Source organism: Pogona vitticeps, chromosome 4, assembly GCF_051106095.1.
Source record: "Pogona vitticeps strain Pit_001003342236 chromosome 4, PviZW2.1, whole genome shotgun sequence".
NCBI classification, from domain to species: domain Eukaryota; kingdom Metazoa; phylum Chordata; class Lepidosauria; order Squamata; family Agamidae; genus Pogona; species Pogona vitticeps.
In genome coordinates this window covers 219,260,920-219,282,215 of record NC_135786.1, presented here as the reverse complement: position 1 = coordinate 219,282,215, position 21,296 = coordinate 219,260,920, and the positions used below count along the sequence as shown (strand labels likewise).

The following is a 21,296-nucleotide window of genomic DNA, read 5'->3' as shown; positions in this document are numbered from 1 at the left end:
GGATAGCTTTGCCTTGGAGATGCATAGAATATAATGTAGTACTGTGATCGCTAAACTGCATGTTCTGTCATGGCATCTTTGATTAAAGGTTTACATATTCTTTTGTTTATTATGTTTTTTCAGTACCAGTTACGCAACCAAAACTTCAGGAAACTCTTCCTTTTTATCTTTATAGCTTTGACTCTGTTGAAACGGCTAATGTTAAATATTACTAAAGGGTTTTTTCCTTTAGGCTTGACTTCTTGTTTAAGTATATCAGTGGAAAATAATTATATTCATTGTTGATGACTGTTGACCTTTTAGTTGCTATGCTTTTGTTCCACATAAGCATTCATGAAGATTTGGGGAATACCTCTGGATTAATTAACATCTAGATGCCCAGGAAAGGGTTCAAGCCATGGAATTATTACTTAACCACCATTGAAGACAATTTATCTGAACCTAGTAATTATCATGTGCTGTCAAACAATGTTCCCTCTTATTTTCCACTAACGTGGAAAAGTGGCACGGGGAGGGGCTGGAGCGGAGAAGATGGCTCCCGGCTCTTTTCTGAGATGGATTCCTCGCAAGAAATGGGGCGTTTGCGATGATTGCTTCCCCCCAATTATCGCAAATGCTCCATTTTCGCACAGCTGATCGGCGGGCCTTTGCGAAGATTGCATGGCCCCACCGATCAGCTGCGCGAAAATGGGGCGTTTGCGATGATGGGGGGAAGCCATCATCGCAAAGCGATTTTTCGCCATAGGGAACATCGCAATGCGATCGCAAAATCTTCATCGCTATGCGGATTTGTCGTTAAACGGGGCACCCGTTAAGCAAGGCGCCACTCTGTGTGTGTGTGTATATATATATATATATATACAGTATATATATATATATATAAAGTGGTATGTAAGTAGATTCACCTTGACATTGTCTTCTTTGTAGCCAACTGCTTCTAAAAATGGACACAGGAGCCAGGGGCCGCCTTCTGTAAAAATTCATTAGCATTAATATTTATGTGCCCATTGAAATGAATTTCAGTGGACAATTGTGTTTTGCTCTGTTATTTTTGCAAAGAGTTACATAATGATCTGTAGCATCACAGTTAATTCTTCTGTATTCCAGGGATGGTCGGATGCTGTTTGACTACTTAGCAGAAACGCATGGTGTAGGTATTGGTTACTTGAATGTATAAAACTGAGTTTTGGCATGTATTTTAAATGTAGCCTGTCATCAACATAGAAAAGAAAATGTAAAGATGGACAAATTACTGTTGCATGTAGTGATTGGTCATGAAAGCATGAGTAGCTTTGGTACCTAATTGAAGAGAACAGTTGCATTGAGGAAACTAGCATGTCCAGTGTGTTTTTTTTAACAGTCATTTGGGTCAGCAGAGAGATTATGGGGTGGCAGAGTGGGAAAAGTGAGAGTGGCAAAAAGAGCAAAGGTGTGAGCTGCTCACCTAGTTTTGACTCTGGCCTTGTCCATAGCTTGATTTTGCCCTGCCCATTTCTAGCTTGCAGAATTTGGCACAGTATCCTCAGGTCTCTTGACAGAGAAGAGACTACCCCAGTGTACTCTAAAGTAATATTTTGAAACAGGTTTTTAAATACTCTTTATACTGGTTTATCTTTCAGTTTAGGCAGGAGTATCTAGACACACTCTACAGATATGCAAAATTCCAGTACGAATGTGGCAACTATTCAGGAGCAGCAGAATATCTGTACTTTTTTAGAGTGTTGGTAAGTATTTTTCTAAAATGCTTAGAATATGCTTTAGGAATATTTGAAAATCATAAATTTGAATTTGAGATCCATATGCATTTCTTATTTATATGAATATTAGCTGCTCTTTTCATAGTGAATATTTTGTTTAGAAAGCCTTTTTGTGTTTAATTCTTGAGAGCAAATTGGAATTTGATACATCTAAGTCAATGGTAGTGGTATAGTATATGTACAGAACTCTTCTATAAGATGGTGTTGTTGCAGGTTATCCAACTGTATAATTATGTTTAAACTTTGTGTTGGTGTACTTGATTTGTTACAGTCATAGATGCTGACCTGACATCCAAGTAAGCCACAGCAGTCTAACAAGGGAGATGTACTCATACAGGAGTTGCCGATATTCTTTGCACCTGTTGTTCTCAGTGACTGTGTCTGTAGATCGTTTGGTACATATCGTCCTGAGGGACCAGTTGCTTGCAAGGAAAAGTGACTAAAGGTGGCTTGATTATCTTTTTAAAATAGCAAACATTTATATGTAGTACCTGCTGTGGGGAAAATCCCCAGGGAACCCTGCTTGGAAGCCAGCCAAGCAGCAGTTGCATGAAAACCAGGGAGAGCTCTGATAAATGAAGACACTGCAGACTTTATCTTGTTAGTATTCAGGTACCGGTAGAGAAGAAGAAGAAGATGAAGATTATAATATGGCTACCTTCTTCCCCCCAGACGTTTTTATTAAGCACGCAAAACAAGCAAAATTAGCATAAGATAAGAATTTGGCCATAGAGGCGTCGTGTGGTTATCAGTCTTAAGGCATTCCACGCCTGCGCAGAGAGAGAATCATAGAACAATGCATCTTTATACTACAATAGCTTGATTATGCTAAACACCAGTGATGTATCCCTTAATAGCCACAAGATGGAACTTTAAACTACAAAATCCCCACATTCCCTCCGTTTGTATTTCATTTTGGATGAGCAAGTTGCTGCCAGTAAGACTCCTGATGGTTTCTGAGTCCATGGAAGCTCTTCATTGATGGAGGGTAACAGCCATGTCATCTCAACCCGTACAGTATATCGTGCATCAGCCTCACCATAAAAATCACCTACTCTAGAAAGGAACACATGATATTAGAATTGATACAATTGCTGAGCAGATAAAGACATTGATTGTACAGATGTTTGATATCACTTAGTGAAAACAGTAAGCAATGAAGGAATACATTGATTAAAACAAGCATAAGGCAAATACAAATTTTCAGTAAAATAATACCATGCATTAGTAGTATGCAAAGCCATCCCATAGGGAAGTGTTAATATTATTGGTAATAATGGTATCACTCAAATCAACTAATATATGCTCAATTGAAAGCTGCAAATTATGGAAGCAAATAATACTTTGAGTATCTATTACAATAAAACATAGTATAAGTATGTGCAAGCAATTAGCGATGCTTTAACTGAAAGCTGCTTTAATTGATCTACAGTATTTCACTCTGCAGAGCTACCATGATTCTTGTTGTAGCATTAACTGCATTCTTTTAAAACATTGTCCAGATCAAGTGAAACCTGGAACCTCGGCATTCCAGTTCCCTGCATGAATACAACAGAAACACAAAGCTCAGATGTGGTGCGTAAATTGAACCTTTGAAATATTAGAAGTAGGAGGAACAGCATGGAAAAGAAGTTCAGATTGACCATGTTCTGAAATACTTTGCAAAGAGGCAAGAATTAAGGTTGGATCATCAATAAGACCAGGCAGTGAGCTCATGATTCATATAAAAGAGAAACATTCCGTCCATGAACATCAAATATATACTGAGCATGTTGCACCCAAGAATTGCCTTGATTGTCCGGAGCAGAAATACGTGGAACCAAGAACAGTTCAAGCAGTCCTAGGAGTCGGATGGCAGAGATCCACACCATCTTGCCAGGATCCAAACAGCGCTTTTGTCCAGTGCGACTGCAGCATCCTTGTCCCAGGTGACTAAGAGAACTGATCTCTTACCACTCAGGTGGTCGAGGAAGTTGCTCTTCTGCCCTGAAATGAACTTTAACTTGGGTTGTGAACCCTGTTAATGAGGAAAAAGCAGAAAATTTAAAGTATACAGAACTTTTGCAACAACCATAGGAACAATCTGACCCAGAAACCCCTCTGCCTGAGGTTTGCTTCTGCAAAAGAAATTTAAGCGTTAAGTGTGCTCTTTCCACAATTGCTTGTCCTGTGGAATTAAAAGGAATCTCATGCTTCAGTGAGAGTCCCCATTGAACATAAGATTCTTGAAAGGCAGATGATATATAGACAGGTCCATTGTCCAGTCTTCAGGCCTAGGATGGCCCATTACAGCAATTGTTTCAAATGTAATGTTGAATACCTTGTCTTGCAGTCTCTCCATGAAGAGGAGATGCCAAATAAACCCAGAAAATGTATCCACAGTCAAATGTAATTTAGGCAAAAACCTGCACTTGTGTGACATCCACATGCCAACTACAATGTCTCTTGCCTGAGTCATTGGGATAGAAAACATTCTGTGAAACATATTTACAGAGTAATGAAACATGTCATGAGAAGCAAATAGGATCAGAAAAAAGACTAAAGCACATGAATTCTGCTTGAAAGCTGAATCAGCAACAGCATTCCCTTCAGTAATAAATCCCAGAAGTTGAGGGTGGGAACATATATGGGCAATGGAACAGAATGCTGTTCTGCTTTAAAGTAACAAAGTCAGGAAAACAGTGAAAACAAATCCTTATCTATGGAAGGAGACAGATATTTAAAAAGCAAATGCCTAAAAAGCTTAGAAACGTGTGTCTACAACAAAGTAAAACTCATCATTAGAAAAAAGTTCAAACGCTGCCACGTGACAACACCTTGGAAAGGCAAACCATCTGAAAAAAGCGTCTGTGGAAAAACAAGTGGTTAATTGATAAAAAATACAGGAAAGCAGGCGCTTGTCTTTTGGAGAGTTCAGCATCACCCTGCAGAAAAGAAAAATAGAGTTAATACGTCCCTGACAATTGTGGCAACATCTGGAACAATGCCTTGGCAAAACAAATCTTCAACTGCTTTAACACAGGAGTACAAGTTCAAGGGAGTGTGTGGCAAGTGCATCCATTCAACAATTATGATCCTATCCTTATCAGGGGTGTAGAGAACTACAATTGACTTGAAATAGGAATGCTCTCAGTAGGTAGGCGATCCACAGCTTGTAGATGAAGTTGTTGAGAGATCAGCTGTAAGAAGCTTTCATTGATGCAGTGATAAGGATGATGTCAGCTGGAGTTACCACAATAACAATAACAGGTGAAGAACGACCAGGGAGTGCAGAGAACAACCGTGAGAGATCATTAGTAGACAATACCAAAACTGATGTACCCAATTGATATCTCAATGGTATAGATGCAAAAGTTTATGCCCAGTCTGTTGACTTTCTCTGGGCTGCACAAAAACCCTTCTGCAAGAAGACTGTAGGTTGCCAAATGATTCTCCATTTAGACTGTCCGAATACAATGGCATTCTCTTGGCAGAACGCCCAGAATCGCTGATAAGAAGAGAGTACTAAGTCTGGGCATTGCGCCAGGTGTGGACCTTGAATTTGCTACTTCACAGAGACACAGAAAACAATACAGAGTTTATGTCCTAGCAGGCTGCACTGAATCCGTGGATGAGATTACAGGTCCCATCACGCTGAGATATTCAGGAAACTGCTAAGCAATGCAAGGTGTGATAGAATTTGTAGTTCTAGAAAGAACATGGAACATAGTGTCCAGGATGTTGCAAGTGGCTTGAGAGTAACAATGCTTTCTCCAGATTGGAAGGTGATGGGGGAAGCGCTTTAAGGAGTTGGCTCACCTCCTCCCACCCCATACGCATTTTTCTCTCTAACTGGCCAGGTGGGGGGGCAATCTTTCTCAGCTATGACTGTCCAGCTGAGTAGGATTTTTCACCCAAACCTGAATGTTTGCCATGCGAGTTATCAGTCCTGGCACAACATTCAAGCTGAGACAAACAAAATCAGCGCATGTAAAAACCAGAACAGTGTAGCCTTGAGGAATAGCGGCACATTTAGCTTTAGAAACATAGACCCATTGTGGCAGTTCAAAACAGGCCTCCTGTTGGGCTGCCCCCCTTACATTTTCTTCCTCCTCCCCTTCTGATTTCTCACAAGACACATGGCATGCTTGTAAAGCTTCTTTTGTATACCAGCCCGTGACATCACATGAATCCTGCAGATCCCCTATTATTCTCTCTTGGCCTGGGGGCGGCCCTGGGTCCCATTTCCCTGGGTCCCATTTCCCATGTGACCTTGGCTGACTGAGAACTGCGTCCATGAGACGGATTTGAACAGCAGCAGTGAATATACCTTCTCCCATAATAATTGGCTGACGTACAGAACCAACAGCATTAATTTCTGCTTGCTTAGTTGCTAAATCTTGCCATCCTTGAAGGCAAATAAGTCCTTCTGCTGGTAGAAGGAGACCCCTACTCCAGTCACTAGGGGCCGGCCATTGGGCGGATGAGGATTCCGGGAGAGTCTGTGTCTGTTTGTCCTTGAGACTGAGTTGCAGTTCGCGGATGCCTTGATATGGGAGCAGTTCAGAACTATGAGAAACTGCTGCGGCATCTCCCTGTGCCTGTGCTTGTGTTCCCTGAACGCCAGGATAACCAGTTTCTAAAGCAGCACCCATTGTATCCATTAAAGGACAGTTAGAAATTTTGTTCTCAGTTGCCTGATGAACGGCAGGACTGGGAGACAATGCTGAGGTGTTCCCAGGCTGAGGCTCGGTTGGCTGGGCAGAATGAGACAGAGAGTCCAGCAGCGGAACCGAGGGGGCTGGTGTGAGAGGAAGGGGAGGCAAAATTTGAGGGAGTTGTTTGAACAGATTATTTTCAAATTCTTGGTCGAAAAGAATGTTCCGTGGTGGTGCCAAGCCTTGAAGGCTGGTACGCACTTTGCAGCATGTAGAAAGCACTTTTGCTGTAACTCTTGGATGTCCCTGTAAACAGCTGCCTATTTTAGACCATTCCTTGAGGTCCAGTGTCCCTTCTTCGGGGATCCAGGGACATACATCCCGAATAGTATGAACTAAATCTTCCACTTCTGTGCGTGTGGTCGTGTGACCATTCCTTTTTAATAAGAAGTGGAGGTCCTGTACTTCCTGAAGATTAGATACAAAGCTCCCCATGTTGCCAGGAGGCTAGGTGTCTAACTTGACAAATTCAACACTCACCCGGGATCCTTGCGGATGTGTGACGTCTGAAACCCTTGCCGGGCGAGGGGAGTGTGAATTGCCGCGCTGTTGCGTTGCTCAGCTTGTCCCGTGCTTCTTGCCTCACACGGGCCGCCAAAATGTGGGGAAAATCCCCAGGGAACCCTGCTTGGAAGCCAGCCAAGCAGCAGTTGCATGAAAACCAGGGAGAGCTCTGATAAATGAAGACACTGCAGACTTTATCTTGTTAGTATTCAGGTACCGGTAGAGAAGAAGAAGAAGATGAAGATTATAATATGGCTACCTTCTTCCCCCCAGACGTTTTTATTAAGCACGCAAAACAAGCAAAATTAGCATAAGATAAGAATTTGGCCATAGAGGCGTCGTGTGGTTATCAGTCTTAAGGCATTCCACGCCTGCGCAGAGAGAGAATCATAGAACAATGCATCTTTATACTACAATAGCTTGATTATGCTAAACACCAGTGATGTATCCCTTAATAGCCACAAGATGGAACTTTAAACTACAAAATCCCCACAACCTGCCTGTTGAACTATTCTTGATGTTTAGAACATTAGAGAAGTTCTGCAGAAGAAAGATGTTCAGATTGGTTGCTGTAGGTTTTTAGGGCTGTTTGACCGTGCTCTGGAGGTTTTTCTTCCTAATGTTTTGCCAGTCTCTGTGGCCAGCATCTTCAGAGGACAGGAGGTAGAACTCTGCCTGTGTAGTGTGTGGGATAGTTGAGTATTTGTAGCTGTGGGATCAGCTTTTTGTCTTTTTCAGGAGATTGAATGATTATGGTGATCAGGGTGGTTTGTGTAATAAGTGTATTGTTGTGATAAGGGGGAACATGATCTGTCACTGTGATTGAGGAAGGGGGAGGGAGAGTGAGAGAACTGATAGATTGTCACGAGCTGGGACAAGCGAAGGGAGTTCACTCTGTCGTCTGGATTTGATTTTACAACTGCTGGTCTTCCGACCTTGCAGCACAGAGGCTTCTGCGGTTTAATCCACAGTGCCACCATATCCTTATTGAAATAGTGTGTACCTTAAACCACTGTTTTTGCTGTTGGCAACTATCTGGTAGATGCCACCACTGCTAATAAAATAACACAAGACATTCCTTGTGTAGGATTGGGAGAGGTATGCATTTGAGAGAGAAGACCCAGTGTTCCATTGTAGTCTTTACAGAGTAAAGTTACTGTGCTGGGCTGGGTGAACATATCATTTTGTTAAGAAATGGAAACACAGTTGGAGAGATCCAGATACAGTGGGGTCTTGACTTGAGAACTTAATCCGTATTGGAAGGCGGTTCTCAATTCAAAAAGTTCTCAAGTCAAATCTGCATTTCCCATAGGAATGCATTGAGAACCATTTGATCCGTATCTGCTCTTTTCCGTCCATAGAAACTAATGGGAAGCTGCTATTCTGCCTTCGACCACTAGAGGGGGATATTTTGTTTCTTTTTTTCTTAGGTCAAGAAAGGTTCAGGGAAGGCTGGGAAAATACAGTCCAGGCAGTACAGTACCAGGCAGTCTGAAGACTGTCTCCCAATCCACTCTCTAAACGCTGGGAGGAGTGAGGAAGCAGACAGGCACCCTTTTCACTGGCCAACAGTTAACTGAAAGTTCACATTTTGCACTTTCCCTGCCTCCCACGTGGTTTTTTTCAGTTCTTAACTCAAATCTAAGTACTTAAGTCAAGTCAATATTTTCCTATGAGAGCGGTTCTTAAGTCAAAATGTTCTTAACTCAAGCCGTTCTTAAGTCAAGACCCCACTGTATTGAAAGTAGTATAGCATGTCCTTCATTGAAACTAAGTTGCTTTACAACGCTAGTGGAAACTGTATGGAACTAAGCCAGAGTAATAAGTGTAAGTTTTGCTACCTGAACTCCTGCACTCAGAAGTCAAAAGCACACCTACCCATTAACTTGGTATTTAAAATACAGTATATGGTTCCAGTGTCACTTGAGGTTTCTGAAGTGCCTGAAGGGAATTATTTGATACCGCTATTACATCTTAACTTCCCTGATCTCTACTAGTAACATCAAGTGGTGGTACTAGTACAAATGATCCTCACTTCCAGACATTTAATTCTAGACTGCAGAGAAGAAGGGGAACCAATGCCATTTCCATTTGTGCAGCCACATGTATAAGTGATAATATGTCTAGGAATCACCCAACCAAATGTGTAACTAGCAAAACCGTGCATGGTTTTTCTCTGGGTTTATGCACAATGTTCAGCAGTGTGTCAGACTTCAATCTTAAGTGAGACTGAAGCTATATTCAAACCACAGGGACAGCTAGTTCTTCCTTCTGTTCCAGTTTCAATTGCTTGTGAAAAAATGCCAGTTTATTGTAGAAGGATACATTAATAGAAAAAGACAAGTAGTTGACAAAAATCAGATCCTTTAATTGTAGAATGGGTAACATCCAGTTCTCAGGGTTTTTTTGTTCTAACTTTATTCCCCCCCCCCCCCCCCGAATCTTAGAACTTGGCCTATGACTGTATTTTTAGAAACCATAAGACAGTGGTGAATATGTTACTATTAATGGTTTGGGAAACTTGCTCAGTATTTGAGCAAAAAATAAAAATAAAAAATCATTTTTAAATAGGTGTTGAGGACAACTGGAAAAGAACCCACTTAACTAATATATTTGCCATTTACTGTCTGAATAACTTGGTACATTTAGAACTGTCTCAGATAAAGCTGACTGATCCTAGAATTATCTGTACCTTGTTGACCTTTCTAGCATTCAAAATTCTCTGATACTGTAAGTAACTACTCAGTGGGGAGAATAAGGGGTTGCGGTTAGCTTTGTCTTGCATGTGTTTGTAACTTTATTTGATTTGTCTTACATTAATCTGTGTTACAGTAAGGCCCCAATAAATACATGTGTCAAGGGACCCCAGAACAAGCTATAACTCCTGGAATTGTAAAAGTTCTAAGATATTTTGATTTCATAAAAGTCATATTGCCCACAGCAGTCTCTCTTTAATAGTCTATGCAAACCATGACTGTATGGCCTAGTTTTTGGCCAAATTTACTTCATTCTGATTAGCAGAGATTTTCAGTAGAGTTGGTGGTTTTACCACTTAAGCTTTAAACCTTTCTAAATTAGTGCATGAAACCTAAACTACAGTGAAGTATTGTTGACCAAAGAATTCTTATTTCTTGCACTGAATGTTCTGTGCAGAAGCTTCGGCTGCCAACTCTCCAGGCTTTCCTGCTTTTTTTTTAATCTCCAGCTGAATCTCCTTGGAAATGCCTACTGCTGATTGTTTCCTTGAAAATCAAAACTGATTTACTAAATGAAACACAGCTCATTTTCCCCAAATTGTGGAGCAAGTATGTCAGAGGCATATTCTCTCTACTGGTGCCAGCAAGTCTCTAATCAAAATGTTTGACCTAGAGAAATATTAAATTATTGTGGTTATTGTAATTGGATTCACTTATTTGAAACAGGTTCCATCAACAGATAGAAATGCTTTGAATTCACTGTGGGGAAAGCTGGCATCTGAAATTCTGATGGAGAACTGGGATGCTGCCATGGAGGACCTTACACGATTGAAAGAGACAATTGATAATAATGTGAGTTTAATTTTGATCACTTACAGGCAGGTATTTGAAGACAAAGGGCTAATGGTTCTTGGCAAATGTTTAATTCCAGCGTATATTTCTCTCAGTTATGGTTAACACTTGATCAAGACTTTTCAGACAACTTTAGCAAATTTTCATATGCTTCCAAGGAAGTGGAAACTTATTTGCTGACTTGATACTTTAACATTTGCTGAAGTCACATACTTTGAACTGGGTGATTTACAGTTGAGAAAGAAGACTATGTTTTAGGACCAGATCTGTTGCAGAATGCTCTTTTTGTAATTGGGTATCATTAGTAGGCACTGATGGAGTAAGATGTAATAATCTGATCTGGCACAGCCAGAAACAAAAGAGGATATAGCTGAACTGAAGAGCACAATGAGACAAACGAATTGTGTAAAAACCACGGTTCATATGCATATGTACCTTATTTGTAAAGAGAGTATATGTGACTCAAAGGAATGTGTCTCTGGTTAGATCTGCCTGTCTGTGGCATTTAATCTGTTTTTTAGTGGATCACAGTTTTTCTACAATAAGGATTGAGGGCTTCCTATGAAGCTGATAACAGACAAGGAATTTGTACTTGCGCAGTTGTTTATATGTTTAGAGGAATTTGATGTTTTATGTAAATAATGCTAAGGAATTCAGTAAAAAAAACTATTCAGAATTCATAAGGCTACAAGTAAAGCTATCAAAAGTAGTAATTTCAAGAAAAACAAGATATTTGGGGTTGATTGGATCACAGATGATGCTAAGAGGTGGTTGAGGGCTGACCTGGACATGTTACAGCAGTCAGGAGAACAGTTCTGTTATTCCCACTTTGCCTGTCCTATGTTGCTGTGAGAGACCTGCAGCTAGAGGAAGTTGTAGACGGGGAGTGCGAGCATGTGAAAACACATTAGTTCTTGGCATTTTGCCATTATAAAAGAAGTACAGTGGTGCCTCACGCAACGGTCGCTCCGTAGAGCGACGAATCCACGCAACGATGCCATTTTTGCGATCGCAAATGCAATTGCAAAACGGCACCTAGATAGGGGAAAATTCACAGAGCGAAGGTTGGTAAGCGGTTCACTTACCAACCTTCGCTTTGCGACCCGCCGATCAGCTGTTCTGCGGCTTCAAAATGGCCGCCGGAACAGCCGAAAGGGCCGGGCGCAGCGTTTTCGCGCCCTCCCCTCGCTTACCAAGGGCACGAAAACGCTGCGCGCGGCCATTTCGGCTGTTCCGGCGGCCATTTTGGACCCGCCGGACAGCTGATCGCAGCGTTTTCGCACCCTCGTTCAGCGAGGGGAGGGTGCGAAAATGGCTGCTGGCCATCCCGGAACATCGCACAACGGTGAGTATTCGGCTGAATTGGAACGCATTAAACCATGTTTAATGCGTTCCAATGGCTTTTTACTTTCCGTTGAGCGATGTTTCACACAGCGAGGGTTAATCTAGAATGGATTAACCTCGCTGTGCAAGGCACCACTGTACTTGCTATTTCAGTTCTTAAAAACCTCTGTTTGAAGATGAGTGGCAACTCACTGTTCACACAATCTAAACTTTGGTAAAATAGAGGCATGAGGTCTGTGGGTGAGCTTATTTGTCCTATTGTTCTCTCCACATTATGGTGTTGGAGAAGTGTAGATAACAATTCCTTTCCTAGTGCTTAGGTTAGTAAGTGTACCCCACCTCCCAATTCCACTTCTGCGTGTCTTCACAGTATATTTACTGCATTTGAATAAAGCAAAAGCATCCTATGTTTAACATAATATACATTTATGGGAATATAATATATATTGTTTGTGAGACTTACTACTTGAAAACATTTCACGGATTCTTGAATTTATTTACTATCGGTATGACAGTTCCAAAATCAGTGCCCTGAAGATACTGATTAAACTACATTTTACTTACTTAACAATACAGTGGTGCCTCGCACAACGATGTCAATTGGCTCCAAAAAATTCATCGCTGTGTGAATCATCGTTCTGTGAAATACCATTTCCCATAGGAATGCATTGAAAACTGGTTAATCCGTTCCAATTGGAATGGATTGCCGTCCTTAAGCGAAAATCGCCATAGGAAGCATCGTTGAGTGAAACAATGTTTCCTCCATTGAAATGCATTGCAGCCTTTCCAATGCATTTCAATGGTTTAGCGAAGTCAATTTTTGCAAATTTAAGTGTGTCATAAAAGGGTCAAAAACGGTTTTAAATGCTTGGAATAGCTTCTGCACCTTCTAAAATGGGTGCAAACATAATTTGGCTTTGATCTCACTTTTCGTTAATTTTTGCTGAATTTTCTTCCCCCACCAACTTTCGACAGCTGTCAATATCTGACAGCTCCATTGTTTCCTATGGGGCACAAAAAAATTCCCCATAAATTAACGAAGACTCAGATCAAAGCCAAATCAGGTGTGCACCCATATTAGAAGGTGCTTCAACGATCCCAAGCGTTTAACACTGTTTCTGAGTCAGTTTTCCCGCTCTTTTTCAAACATTGTTGTGCGAAACGGGGACCATTAAATGTCATCGTTCAGGGAATCAAGGTCCCAAAATCGCTCTGCGGATTTCCTCCATAGGACCCATCGCTGTACGAAGCATTAAATTTTCAAAAAAAAGGTCATCGCTGTGCGAATTTGTCGTTGTATGGAGCAATCGTTGTGCGAGGCACCACTGTAGTTATAGTGCACTCTCAAGTAATAATTCTAAAAATTATGTTCTGTTACACTGTCAATACGAATTCTAAAGTTTCTTTATCATTACAGTGATACTAGTTTCTTAAGATGCTTGTGAGTTCAGTTAGGTGGTGCAATCAACTTTTCAGCAGGCTAGTTACTGAATCCTGGCCTTTTGACTCCCTCTTCCCCCTGCCTACATAAGGGGAATTTTCTTGTGGTTTATAATTGAGAACAGTATTCTCTCTGACTGCCAATTGCTCTTTATAGGTATATCCACCTAGTTGTATTGGAGGCAGTCAGATGATTAGCACCAGTGATCTGATACCACATACCCTGTTCCCCTGAAAATAAGACCTAACCTGAAAATAAGTCCTAGTATGATTTTTCAGGATGCTCGTAATATAAGCCCTGCCCCTAAAATAAGCCCCAGTTAAGTGAAACCCCGCCCTCCACCATTGTGCAGCACCCAGAAGAAGATGACGTGACTGTTTGAATAAGTGTAGATTGTTGTACATGAAAAAAACAAAACATGCCCTGAAAATAATTTTTTTAAAAACAAAACCAACCCTGGGGGTCCTTCTAGATCTGGCACTTACCATGGAAACACAGGTAGTGTCAGTGGTTTGCACCGCCTACATCCATCTTAAGTGGATTGCCTAGCTGTGTCCCTATCTTGATGGTGGGGCGCTCACCATTCTGTTCCATTCACTTATAGTCTTGAGATTAGACTACTGCAATGCATTCTACATGGGGCTGCCTTTGAGACTGATGCAGAAATTCCAAATGATGCAGAATGTGGCAGCCAGACCTCTCACTGGGGTGAGAAAAATGTCAGCATATCTTCCCCACTCTGGCTGCCCGTTCAATTCTGCGTTGATTTCAAAGTATTAACAACAACATATAAAGCTCTAAACGGTTTAGGATCTCAATATTTGATGGAACACCTCCCACCTATATCTACCCGTATCGCTCGTTCTAGCCAGGAGGGGTGGTTGAGGGGTCTAATGCCAAGGGAGGCCCGGAGAGAAAGAACAAGAAACCAAGCCTTCTCAGCAGTGGCCCCTTGTCTCTGGAACAATCCACACCCAGAAATTTGCCTGGCTCCCTCGCTGGGTGTTTTTAGGAGCAAGCCTAAGACCTGGCTCTTTAGGCAGGACTTCTCTCCTGTCATTATTTATTTTTGCCATCTTGTATAATATTATATTGTTGTTCTCTTATATGGCTATTGTTTTTATGAAATTATTTTATGAATTTGCTGTTATCTGCCCAGAGTAGACTTCGGTCTATATGGGTGGGATATTAAATAAATAAAATAAGCCTTAATGCGTTTTTTTTTTGGGGGGGGGAGCAAAAATTAATAGAAGACCCCTTCTTATTTTCGGGGAAACACAGTATAAAGACACTGATAAATAACCACATATATATATCATTTTGTACCAAGTCACATTTTTTATCCATCTTGATCACTAATCTCTAGAATTTGTTTCTTCCGGTGGGAGTGGATTTCTCTTAAGGATGCTCTTGGTAGCAGACGGGGAGTGGGAAATTTTTTCACATTTTGCATGCTGTCTGCAGCTCACAGCTTCTCCTTCCATACCCTTCTATAAATGTCTTCAACTCTCCAGAGACTTTTGGAAAGAATAGGGAAGACAAGAGAACTGACGAAATTGATTCTTCACCTGTTATCCCAGTAGAATTTCTCAGTTGGATCTAAAGTCCTCTTTAAATAGAATAGCCCTTTCATTCATGGAGGATAAAGTGTAGATGTAAGTCAGTAACTAGCAGTGGCTTTCCAAAATATCAGACACATCTGTACTTGATTAAATTGAACTAGAAAGAAGAAAGATGGTTGGATATGGAAGGTAAACAAAATAAAAGTTTCCCATCGCCTCCTCTAAAACTGTGTCTTTTCCCTCAAAAGTTTCTACAGAGGATAGAGTCCTGGACATTATGTGATGAGATCTGAAGGGAGAGCTGCTAATGAGCAGATTAGGAAATTTCTTTTTTGGAAACTTAAGTTATGATAATAATTGCATGCAATCAAGACTTTAAGTTAGGATGTATACTTTGAAATGCATGCATTATTAATATTCAAATGTCTTTCTTACAGTCCGTCAGCTCTCCACTCCAGTCACTTCAGCAGAGAACATGGCTCATTCACTGGTCTCTCTTTGTTTTCTTCAACCATCCAAAAGGCAGAGATAACATCATTGATCTCTTTCTCTATCAGCCTCAGTGAGTTGTGCTTTCAAAACAACAAATGGATTTATGGAATCTCAATTGTCCTGTTTTCTATCCTGAGAATATTTAGTGAGTTAATGGAAGTATTGGATGATTATTGCTAATTGCCAGCTTCCAGTAACCCTTGCTATGAAAGTGGTCCTTGTCCATCATAGTTTGAATCTGATTTCAGAATGCTACATGTAATGAATTAGTGTTAATGAATTGGGAGAGGTGCATAAACACTAGCTCTCAGATATAATAAAAATTAGAATTTGGTTTCTCAGACTGTTGTGTATTGTTAAAGTGAACGTGCAACTGTATGTTCCCTCACAATTTATGATGTAGTCCTATGCATTCACCTTTGAATAAACACATTTCAGTTAAGTAGAATAAAAGTAGGATGGGGACAATTGCTTGATTCCAAAATGCCAGCCCCCCCCCCCCATTAGGAAAGGGAGGAAAACAGCTTTTAATTGTAAGGATTTCAGATGGCTGATTTTCCAGTGACACTACCTTAGAAAGCTAGGTCGCAGATTAGCAGTTTGATCTTGGGTATTCTAAGTTTCAGCATTTCTGAAATACAATGATTTGGAAAATATCAAAGTAGTGAATATTGAATGTGGAATTATGTTGTTAGAAGGCATCATGAATTTGGAAGATATATTATTTCAGAGATGACTTCACCTTTGATTGCTGTTATTGGTACTGTATCAAATTTAAAACATCCAAAGATGTTAAGTGTATTGGCTATCCATTTCACTGAAATTGGGTGGTGATATAAGTGTTGCATGAGGTAGTGCACTGATTCATTGTCATTTTCTATTGTTTTTCAGGATGTATGATTCATTGGTTATAGTCATTAGTATACAGACCAGACAGATAGTCCCTTTGCTTCCAAATAATTATGCTAGATTTGTATTATAATTTAGGTTGGCATCTGTTTTTCTCCTAATTCCAGTGGCATTGACTAGTTTCTGCAGCACATCACGTTGTTAAAACATGCAGCAGTCCAGAAATTAGTGTGGAACTTGTACTTATGTACACTGAGTATTTATTATGTATTTATTAGCCATATCTTTTTGTGATATGGTTGGAGATGTAAAGTATGTGCACGTGAGTATACAGAAATATTACCAGTTTTGATATCTTCTCACCAAACATACAAAGAATAGCTTAATTCTATACATGATGATTCATGTATGGAAGACTCATTCAGGCATGCAAAGCATTGCACAGTTCATAATTATGTTAAAATGTGTTTTTAAATGGATTTAAAATGTATTGTAAGAGCAGGTGTATTAATTTAAGATAACACTTATCACCAATCAGAGATAAGAATGGGTTTCCCTGTATAACTGAGGAAAGCCCCTCCTTCCATGCATCCCCAGTGGATTGCTGTAGCAGAGGTATTTCCCTATAGGAGGAAACTGGGTAGGAACCGTGTAATATATAGTTGAATTTTGCATGTGGCCTTTAGATTGTATAGCTCAGGAATTGTCTAAAGTACATATTGAAGACCATACCAGGACACTGGTTATTCCCTGCCCTATAGCTTTCAACATGTGATTTTAAGTTGCCACTACAGTTTATTGGAATTGATGCACGTCTTAATGTGATAAGTGAATTAAATTTTGAATAACTTGTTATTCCCTTTAAAGAAAAGATGTGCACAATTTCTTAGAATTTAGCAATTAGCTCTGGTGTTAAGTTAGACGTAAAAATACTTAAAATATACACCTGACATTGTAAAATAAGACCTGTGCCAGCTAGTGTTTTGTATTGCCAAGCAATTTTCTTGCCTTTCATTGCCTTAGAAAGTAAGGCAGATTATGCTTAAAAAGGGGCTTTCATTTTTGAAGGGATGTTTGAATAGTTAGCATGTCGTAAATAAAAGAATCAAAGCACATTTGAGGGGTGGGGTGTAACCAGCCTGATTCCGATCTGTTTCTGAACTTTAGAGATTACTTGATGGCTAAATTTATACTACCTTGATGGTTTGGGTAGGCTAGAATTGAGTAACATTAGGTAGATGGTGTCTCAAAAATTTCATTTCCATTTCAGTTTTTATTGAGAATCTGATATTCTTTTTACTCCTTCAGCTATACTAGATAGGTTTGACTGAGAGGGAGACAAATCTGAATCAGAAATGCCATGTTTTGCACAGGCCGTTGTTCAAGTAAAATGCTTCTGGCCTCAGGAACTTAGTCTTGCAGCCCTCTTCAGGTGCTCTCTTCTGTCTTTATCTCAAAATGGTGGTTGCTGAACAGGGACAAAAATGTGAAGCTAATGTTTAGAGTTTGTTTATAAAAGCTACAACCCAAGCCTCTGCTTAGAGGCAGATCCTTCTTCCTTCCTTTTCATGTTTCATGGTGGTGGTAGCAGTTGAACTTCATGTAGTGTTGGTGGTCCAGGAGAAGAAAGGTTTATGCCGGGAAGGAACCTTTACTGAGCCACTTTACACTACAACATCAATTTCTCCAAAGCTGCTGCTTCTCACTCTGAGTAATACTCTCTTTGTTAAGGTACCTTAATGCAATTCAGACAATGTGTCCACATATTCTTCGATACCTGACTACAGCAGTGATAACAAACAAAGACGTTCGGAAACGTAGGCAAGTTTTGAAAGACTTGGTCAAGGTTATTCAGCAGGTAAGGGATAATTTGTTCATATTTACTGCTTTTAAAAAATTCCCTGAGCCATTGTCATTCTATAGTGACCCATTACATATCTACACTAGGTACAGTAGAGGGAATTTTCTTTTTGGAGACTAGCTTCTGGGCTGGAAACAGAGAAGGAATGAAGCATTTTATCCGTTTTGAAGCACTCTGTTGCACATTTGCATGGAATTTGTTGTCCTTTGCTGCCTGTCCAGTACCTAAATGCAAGGTTGTTAGAAATTGTATTGTGTAATTCACTCAGTACATACCAAAATCTATGTACTGCTTAAAAGTATAAGTGTGTGTGTTGATTAAAATGTAACATCAAGATTAAATTACCTTTTCTGAAATACTTTGACTATTATTGGATGGGTATATGAATTCAAATGCGCATTCTTAAGGGATCTTGGCTTGTAGCATCATTGAGCTATTGTTGCTTGAAGCCACCTGGACAAATACAAATCTTTGTTTTGCGTATCATATCTGACACTCAATATAGTTTCTGTTTAACTTTCCATTAAATATTACTGTCTCATGATTGATACTTTCTAGGGTAATTGTGTCACTGTAGTTTTAAAAGATGTTTACTTGATACAAATGTTTTTCATAACACGCTTCTGGAGTACTACTAGGAGGTATTTAATTGAACATCTGTTCCTTAATTTGCAGGAATCTTATACCTACAAGGATCCAATAACAGAATTTGTAGAATGTCTATATGTAAACTTTGACTTTGATGGCGCTCAGAAAAAGTTAAGAGAATGTGAATTGGTAAGAAGCACAGTCTTAATTAAAAGCCACTATGATGCATTAAATCTAAGAAATATCTTACTTTAATGTATATTTGATATGTTTTCAAAAAGATAAATGTTGATCAAGCAAAATGTGGTTCGTAAGGAATCAAGAAGGAATAGTTGAAAAATATGATAGCCTTTCTTTACCAAAGGCACATGCCAGATTGCTGTGTGGTCTTATGAATAGTTTCTTGCTTGCCAGGAAAGAGGAGAATAGCAAAAATCCCACCTTCCACCTAGCCCTTTGATCACAATGAAACTATCCCTTTGCATATAAAAACCATCCTACAGATACCTTAAATAATATATATATTTATTTACAGTTTATCTTCAGTTACAGTCAGAAGAATTAAAAGGGTAAATAAATTACAGTCTCAGCCATTCAGGAGATTGAAATCGACTATGCTGGCCACATGGCCAGAGAAGAAGAGAGGAAAAGAATTAACAAGTTTGCTCTGATAGAAGGTCAGAGAAGGAGAGAGAGGGCAAATAAACAACTGGAAGCAAACAGACAGGAAGTGGGTGGTGGGTGGCGGCTTGCTGTAAGCTCAGGGGGAAAAGGACTTTGCTAATTGGCTAGTGGCAAGGCACAATTATGTTTCTCTGTGGAGCTCCCTTCCTCCCACTGAAACCAAGTGTTGTTGTTTAGTCGTTAAGTCGTGTCCAACTCTTTGTGACCCCATGGATCAGAGCATGCCAGGCCTTCCTGTCTTCTATTACCTTCCGGAGTCATGTTGGTAGCTTCGATGACACTGTCCAACCATCTCGTCCTCTTGTCCCCTTCTTCTCTTGCCTTCACAGTTTCCCAACATCAGAGCCTTTTCCAGGGAGTCTTCTTTTCTCATGAGATGGCCAAAGTATAGGAGCCTCAGCTTCAGGATCAGTCCTTCCAGTGATCACTCAGGGTTGATTTCCTTTAGAATGGATAGGTTTGTTCTCCTTGCAGTCCAGGAGACTCTCAAGAGTCTCTTTCAGCACCACAATTCTAAAGCATTAATTCTTTGGCAGTCAGCCCTCTTTATGGTCCAGCTCTCACTTCCATACATCGTTACTGGAAAAACCATAGCTTTGACTATGCAGACCTTTGTTGGCAAGGTGATGTCTCTGCTTTTAAAGATGCTGTCTAGGTTTGTCATCGCTTTCCTCCCAAGAAGCAGGTATCTTTTAATTTCGGGGCTGCTGTCACTATCTGCAGTGATCATGAGGCCCAAGAAAGTAAAATCTGTCACTGCCTCCATATCTTCCCCTTCTATTTGCTAGGAGGTGATGGAACCAGTGGCCACAATCTTAGTTTTTTTATGTTAAGCTTCAGACCATTTTTTGTTCTGGGTGTTTTTGCAGCATGGTTTTGAGCTGGGGGTTTATGTTTCTGTGCTGTAATGGGTCTTGGGGGCGTTCTTTTTTTTTTTTTAGGTTCCCTCGATTTCTGATGGGTCTTGGGGGTTTTTTGGGGGGAGTGTCTGCCGTTCTTTTTTTTTCCCATTTCAGATGGGTCTTTGGGGGGTTTGTTTTTTTGGCTTTCCCCCATTTCCAATGGGTCTTGGGGGATTTGGTTGGTTTGGGGTTTTTCCCCCATTTCCAGTGGGTCCTGCATGCTTCCTTTGCTTTTTCCATTATTTTCTTTGCTTTTCCGACCTGTTCCCTTTGTTCTCTGTGAATTTCCAATCTGCTCTGATTGTTTTCTGTGCATCTCCAATTGGTCTTGCATGTTTGATTGCTTCCCCCTCCCCTTTGGCCAGAAGGGATTAATCATGTTTCCAGTTTGTCTTGCAGTGATTTTTTTTTTTTTTTGTAATTTATTTCTTCAGCCGGAATGGATTAATTGTATTTCAATGCTTTCCTATGGGAAATGGTGCTTCAACTTGCGACCATTTCGATTTACGTCTATCTTCTGGAACGGATTGTGGTCGTAAGTCGAGGCACCACTGTAGATGTTTTTTTCTGGAACTCTCTGGCTTTCTCCATAATCCAGCAGATGTTAGCAATTTGGTCTCTACTTCCTCTGCCATGTTGGACAATTTTGAGTCTCTCTTTCTCTCTCTTTTTGTAATTCAAAGCTAATACTTTTCTGCTCAGGAAGTCCTCCAGATACACAGAGAAAGAGTAGATATTGTAAAATCTGAAGTTGCCAAAAGTTAGCTTACCCAAGAACAATAAAACAATAACCGGGCTATGTTTGCAGCTGTAAAAACTATGTGAAAAAAGGATGAGATGAGACAGGAAGAGGGAGAATGGAGAGATTGAGGCACTGGATAGAATAGGAGCATCTCGGGTAGAGGAGATAGCAAGTGAAGCTAGTAACTCAGAAGAGCCAAAGGAGTGATGCAGAGGATTGAAAGCCAATTGTTGATCAAGTAAAATAGAATGGCTGGAAATCCGAACAGAAGCATTCCATGTGGCAACATTATGTTACTATGTGTATACTTAAAGTCTGTCTCTAA

General features: G+C 40.3%; 1 protein-coding gene and 1 long non-coding RNA gene across 2 annotated transcripts in view; one reads left to right on the top strand and one right to left on the bottom strand.

Annotated features, from left to right (window-relative positions):
* Positions 1-21,296, top strand: part of EIF3E (eukaryotic translation initiation factor 3 subunit E) — a 39,468-nt gene that overhangs the window by 5,368 nt on the left and 12,804 nt on the right. Inside the window, exons 4-9 of the mRNA XM_020783456.3 lie at positions 1,108-1,150; positions 1,620-1,724; positions 10,381-10,506; positions 15,291-15,415; positions 17,926-18,052; positions 18,731-18,832. Of these exons, the coding sequence (XP_020639115.1) occupies positions 1,108-1,150; positions 1,620-1,724; positions 10,381-10,506; positions 15,291-15,415; positions 17,926-18,052; positions 18,731-18,832 (628 nt within the window). The remainder of the gene's footprint in view (positions 1-1,107; positions 1,151-1,619; positions 1,725-10,380; positions 10,507-15,290; positions 15,416-17,925; positions 18,053-18,730; positions 18,833-21,296) is intronic.
* Positions 1,398-9,843, bottom strand: LOC144589306 (uncharacterized). Its single transcript, XR_013545359.1, has 2 exons — positions 7,455-9,843; positions 1,398-2,248 (listed from the first exon to the last, which is right to left on the bottom strand). It is a non-coding gene; the product is annotated as an uncharacterized LOC144589306 (long non-coding RNA).